Source organism: Oncorhynchus nerka, unplaced genomic scaffold (genome assembly GCF_034236695.1).
Source record: "Oncorhynchus nerka isolate Pitt River unplaced genomic scaffold, Oner_Uvic_2.0 unplaced_scaffold_781, whole genome shotgun sequence".
In the NCBI taxonomy this organism is placed as follows: domain Eukaryota; kingdom Metazoa; phylum Chordata; class Actinopteri; order Salmoniformes; family Salmonidae; genus Oncorhynchus; species Oncorhynchus nerka.
In genome coordinates, this window is record NW_027040448.1 from 339,395 (window position 1) to 346,454 (window position 7,060).

Consider the following 7,060-nt stretch of genomic DNA (forward strand, 5'->3'; position numbering starts at 1 on the left):
GGCCTGTTTGGCCCACCTTTCTCTTGCTCACATTGAGGGAGAGGTTGTTGTCCTGGCACCACATTGCCAGTACTCTGACCTCCTCCCTATAGGCTGTCTCATTGTTGTCGGTGATCACTGTTGTGTAGTCAGCAAACGTAATGATGGTGTTGGAGTCATGTTTGGCCACGCAGTCGTGGGTGAACAGGGAGTACAGGAGGGGACTAAGTACACACCCCTGAGGGGCCCCAGTGTGGAGGATCATCGTGGCAGACATGTTGTTGCCAACCCTTACCACCTGGGTGCAGCCTGTCAGGAAGTCCAGGATCCAGTTGCAGAGGGAGGTGTTAAGTCCCAGGGTCCTTAGCTTAGTGATGAGCTTCGTGGGCACTATGGTGTTGAACGCTGAGCTGTAGTCAATGAACAGCATTATCACATAGGTGTTTCTTTTGTCCAGGTTGGAAAGGGCAGTGTTGAGTGCGATTGAGATTGTGTCATCTGTGGATCTGTTGGGGCGGTATGCAAGTTGGAGTGGGTCTAGCATGAATCCCGGGAACATATTCCAAAAAATGCTAGCAAAACAGTCCTGTAGCGTAGCATCCGTGTCATCTGACCACTTCCGTATTGAGCTAATCACTGGTACTTCCTGCTTTAGCCTTTGCTTGTAAGCAGGAATCCAGAGGATAGAATTATAGTCAGATTTGCCAAATGGAGGGCGGGGGAAAGCTGTATATGTGTCTCTGTGTGTGGAGTAAAGGTGGTCTAGAGTTTTTTCCCTCTGGTTGCACATTTAACATGCTGGTAGAAATTCGGTTAAACTGATTTAAGTTTGCCTGCATTAAGTTTGCCTGCATTAAGTCCCCGGCCACTAGGAGCGCCGATTCTGGAGGAGCATTCTCTTGTTTGCTTATGGCCTTATAGAGTTGGTTGAGTGTGGTCTTAGTGCCAGCTTCAGTCTGTGGTGGTAAATAGACGGCTCCGAATAATATGGATGAGAACTCTCTTGGTAGATAGTGTGGTCTACAGCTTATCATAAGATACTCACAGGCGAGCAATACCTCAAGACTTCTTTAATATTATACATCGCGCACAATACAATGGTAAAAAGGTAGAAATACAAAAGGTAGAACAATTTAACATCCATTTGACTAACTTTGTGTCCTTCCTTGCCTTGCATAACTCCTTTTGAAATGTTCAAGGGCCTTCTTTTGATAGTAAGTATGCCGGTTCAAAAGTACATGGAAAAGAGAAAATGAAAAAAAGAGGACTCTCTCAAAAGATAAGGCCTTTAAAAAGCTCTCACAAATCACACTGATAGTGTGCATTGACAATGGCGTGCATTTGAATTCTTTAATTGAGCGATTGAGAGATTTCATTTGTCACCTTACTCCCAATAAACATTCTGTGAGCGGAGATACGCCTAGAGTGTTCCAAGACCCACAATGCATTTATTTAGAAGAACAAAGGTGATAGATAAAGGATTAATGAGTGACTGTTTAAATCAGAGTGGGGAAGTTGAAGAGCAGTCAGAGATGACTTGGAGACACAGGAACAGGCAGACAAAGAGTGCGGCAACAACGCCAATCACACAGCCTACAAATAAGGAGAGAGGAATTCAATGGGGCGACAGGAGGCAGGGAAATTGCACACCACTATGGCAGCCTAGTCTCACAGTGTTAGGTGTGCGCCACTCTGCTTCTACCATTGAAGGAGAGCCAGGCAGGGGCAACGCGACCCTGACCCAGATACACAGAGGGTATTGAAGGAGAGGAAAAGGAGGGTTTCTTTGCGAAAGGAAAAACCTGTTCCCCTTCCTCAACAGGCTATAAGCTGAGAACATGTTTTTTTTCTTTATACTATTTTTATACAGAACTGAGAATGTGTAGTATGTATTCACTGTGAAGAGACAGAACATAATTCATTGTTTTTATCAACACATTCACCAGCTGAACACAGACATGGTTATATCAACACACCACTGTAGACACAGATTCCTCACATCCCCATACTAAAGGTTTTATCAGAGTCTCAAGGCTCTGGCTATAACACCTCAATATTCCCTCTCTTTTCTGCTCTCTCTCTCTCTCTCTCTCTCTCTCTCTCTCTCTCTCTCTCTCTCTCTTCTGCTCTCTCTCTCTTCTTCTTCTCTCTCTCTCTCTTCTGCTCTCTCTCTCCCTCTCTCTCTCTCTCTCTCTCTCTCTCTCTCTTCTCTCTCTCTCTCTCTCTCTCTCTCTCTCTCTCTTCTGCTCTCTCCCTCTCTCTTCCTCTCTCTTCTGCTCTCTCTCTCTCTACTGCTCTCTCTCTCCTTTCTGCTCTCTCTCTCTTCTTCTCTCTCTCTCTCTCTCTCTCTCTCTCTCTCTCTCTCTCTCTCTAGGATGCGGATGTATACAGTTAGTATGCTATGGGGGAAAATAACACCAGTCATCTTCTGCACTGTGGCTGATATGAAGGTAAATCCTTGCTTGAGCCTCCGATGCTCACCTTTCCCCTGCCCCCGCAATCCCTTCACACACTGCACACAAAATGAAAGTCATCATTTCCCAGGTCTGTGCATTGTGCAGGCCACAATGACAGTAAGCATGTGTGCTCAACAGCCTTTCGCTACCATTTCCAGCCAAGCTCTAATGTTAGATCTTTACTGATTAAACCACGCCATACATCATCAGTGCAGCTGTCCTCCATGCTACCTTCCCTCCATCCCTGTCTCCATCACTCTCTTCTCTCACTCTGGGAACCTGTGTTAACTCACACACGGTCTCGTCTCTCCTATCCTACTTGAATGGGGGGTTAAAAGGCTTTGAGTGATAGAGCGGGATTCCAATATGTCTGCAGAAAGAATTGGGTGTCAGCTACGATAGGACACTTTGGGTTTGAAGTGAAGTAGGATGTTCTTGGGACAATCGATTCCTATTGTAGCTAAGACCTCTATTCAGTAAAGAGCCTTATTTCCCCCTACCACTACCAATCACAACAGATAAACCACTGCTACTCAACTAAATACTGTAGAAGTTTTCTTATTCCAGCTACTCAGAAAGACAATGACAATCCGACCATCTGTGGCATTTCATCTACCAATCTCCTCCTTCTACATGATGTACTGTACTCCGATGGGTGAAATATGAGCCGATTCATCTCTGTGTCCTCTTCTCAGTGTCTCATGGGCTGCTTGGAGCACGATACAATTCCTGCAGCGTGTTACACTAATATGATTTGGTACCGGGAGAGAAGCAATCAGATGGACGTGTGTTTGTGATCCCTCCACACGAGCACACACACACACACACACACACACACACACACACACACACACACACACACACACACACACACACACACACACACACACACACACACACACACACACACACACACACACACAGAGGCGATAAGATATGTTTGTGATCCCTCCACACTATAGTGGATAATTGCATTTGACAAAATACACTTATGCAACCATACCCCATGTATTGCATTTTTAGTAGAGTAGATTGGTTAATACTTGGTTAGTTCTTATTTCTAGAGAGGTTATTTCTTGGTTAGTTCTTATTTCTAGAGAGGTTATTTATTTATTGATCAAGACCATTGTGAGGCAGATAGATAACATCAGAGGTATTGATCCTTTCCTATGGTCTTCTTTCATCCATCCTGCATTCCAGTCTCCTTTGTTTTATTCAAAGCCTGGCTTTTGGGAATTTACAATAGTTTTACTAGATAGCATTATGTAGTTCTTATCTTACACAAGATATTGATAACCAGTTTGTGGATAAAATCATGTGTGGTGTAAAGAGGTCAGCAAAGAGTCACTGTATGTGTAAAATAAATGTAATATATATATATATATATATATATATATATATATATATATATATATACAGTGGGGAGAACAAGTATTTGATACACTGCCAATTTTGCAGGTTTTCCTACTTACAAAGCATGTAGAGGTCTGTAATTTCTATCATAGGTACACTTCAACTGTGAGAGACAGAATCTAAAACAAAAATCCAGAAAATCACATTGTATGATTTTTAAGTAATTCATTTGCATTTCTACGTGACCCCAAACTTTTTAACGGTAGTGTATTTTTCAGTAACAAGCCCTCGGGAGAACATGAAGTTGACAGCCTAACAGGCTATATGGGTAATTATGACACAAGGCTTTATGTAACGTAACATTGAAGGAGGCCTTGGATTTAATTCATGACATTTCTATGAAAACACCCATCCCTGTAGTCTATCTGTCATCATTACTCAGGTGTATAGGTTTACTTCTGATTCCCATGCTTCAGTGTACTGCTACATAGGCTGGCATAATTACTGTATAACCGTGTAACCGACGGTTATGGACGAAGACCGTCATGAAAAAAAAATAACCGTCATAACCATTTAATATACAGTATAATCATTAGAATAGAATAGCTAAATAAATAAATAATAATAATAACAATAATATACAGAATATATGTTTTTTTGCAGCACTGACACCAGTTCAGCAGAGGCAGTCAATAGGCTGGGCGCTAGCCGCCCCTTGTATTTAACCCCGCAGCAAGCTACTGTGTGTAGACAGTGCTTGTCTTACTAGAAAGCAGCGGTTGGGGAATACTCATACCAGGCTCATTAACGCATAGCGGTTGGGGAATACTCATACCAGGCTCATTAACGCATAGCGGTTGGGGAATACTCATAGCAGGCTCATTAACGCATAGCGGTTGGGGAATACTCATACCAGGCTCATTAACGCATAGCGGTTGGGGAATACTCATACCAGGCTCATTAAAGCATAGCGGTTGGGGAATACTCATACCAGGCTCATTAACGCATAGCGGTTGGGGAATACTCATACCAGGCTCATTAACGCATAGCGGTTGGGGAATACTCATACCAGGCTCATTAACGCATAGCGGTTGGGGAATACTCATACCAGGCTCATTAAAGCATAGCGGTTGGGGAATACTCATACCAGGCTCATTAACGCATAGCGGTTGGGGAATACTCATACCAGGCTCATTAACGCATAGCGGTTGGGGAATACTCATACCAGGCTCAATAACGCATAGCGGTTGGGGAATACTCATACCAGGCTCATTAACGCATAGCGGTTGGGGAATACTTATACCAGGCTCATTAACGCATAGCGGTTGGGGAATACTCATACCAGGCTCATTAACGCATAGCGGTTGGGGAATACTCATACCAGGCTCATTAACGCATATCGGTTGGGGAATACTCATACCAGGCTCATTAACGCTTAGCGGTTGGGGAATACTCATACCAGGCTCATTAACGCATAGCGGTTGGGGAATACTCATACCAGGCTCATTAACGCATAGCGGTTGGGGAATACTCATACCAGGCTCATTAACGCATAGCGGTTGGGCAGGAAATAAACATTTGTTAAACAAAACTGTGGATTTAATGCGGCCGCTCCCTCAGAGGCCGTGCGCCTCACTGCCTGGGAATAAGATAACCACTCAGGATCTGCTCAAGGCTCTCTGGTCTATCCCATTGGTCTATCCTCCCTACAGCTGCCTCAGGCCAACCACAGGCCTGGGGTGAGGAAGATCATGTTGCTGTATACAGTTAGTATGATATGACGGAAAACACTAGTTGCCTTCTGCACTGTGACTGATGTGATTGTTTATCCTTGCTTGAGCCTCCGAAGCTCGCCCAGTAAGTAAGTGTGCTCAATACCCTTTTACTCAAACCGATTTCTAGCCAAGCTCTACCCAGCTAACAACAAATGTTCTCACAACTTTACGTTCCCTTCAAATCACTTACTTACGGGCCCTTCCCAATGATGCAGAGAGAAAATAATAATGACAATAATAACACGAGAAATAAATACACAATGAGTAACAATAACTTGACTATACACACAGAGTACCATTACAGAGTCAGTGTACAGGGGTTCAATGGGCATGGGCCCTCAGATCCTCAAAAAGTTATACAGCTAAACCATTGAGAGCATCTTAAATGGCTGCATCACCGCTTGGTATGGCAACTGCTCAGCATTTGGCGGCAAGGCGCTACAGAGGGTAGGGCGTACAGCCCAGTGCATCACTGGGGCCGAACTCACTGCCAGCCAGGACCTCTATACCAGGCGGTGTCAGAGGAAGGCCCTAAAAATGGTCAAAGACTCCAGCCACCCAAGTCATAGTTAAATAAAGGTTAAATAAAATTAAATAAAAAAATAGACTGCTCTCTCTGCTACCCCACAACGAGCGGTATCGAGACGCCCAAGTCTGGGACAAAAAGGATCCTGAACAGCTTCTACCCCTAAGCCATAAGACTGCTGAACACTTAATCAAATGGCCACCAGACTATTTACATTGACCCCCTTTATTATCATTTTTTTTTCTTTCTTTATTTTGCACGGACTCTATGCACACTCACTATACTCTATCCATACACTCACTATACTCTATCCACACACTCACTATACTATATCTAAACACTCACTATACTCTATCCATACACTCACTATACTCTATCCACACACTCACTATACTATATCTAAACACTCACTATACTCTATCCATACACTCACTATACTCTATCCACACACTCACTATACTATATCTAAACACTCACTATACTCTATCCACACACTCACTATACTCTATCCATACACTCACTATACTCTATCCACACACTCACTATACTCTATCCACACACTCACTATACCATATCTAAACACTCACTATACTCTATCCACACACTCACTATACTCTATACATACACTCACTATACTCTATCCACACACTCACTATACTATATCTAAACACTCACTATACTCTATCCACACACTCACTATACTCTATCCACACACTCACTATACCATATCTAAACACTCACTATACTCTATCCACACACTCACTATACTATATCTAAACACTCACTATACTCTATCCACATACTCACTATACTATATCTAAACACTCACTATACTCTATCCACACACTCACTATACTATATCTACACACATATCCACACACTCACTATACTCTATCCACACACTCACTATACTCTATGCACACTCACTATACTCTATGCACACTCACTATACTCTATGCACACTCACTATA

The 7,060-nt window shown here is 43.1% G+C and overlaps 1 protein-coding gene across 1 annotated transcript in view; it reads right to left on the reverse strand.

Moving 5' to 3' along the window:
* Positions 1-244, reverse strand: part of LOC115103520 (potassium channel subfamily T member 2-like) — a 178,040-nt gene extending 177,796 nt beyond the window's left edge. The window contains exon 1 of the mRNA XM_065016892.1: positions 80-244. Coding sequence (XP_064872964.1) covers positions 80-244 — 165 coding nt within the window. The remainder of the gene's footprint in view (positions 1-79) is intronic.
* Between the last annotated feature and the right edge of the window lie 6,816 nt (positions 245-7,060).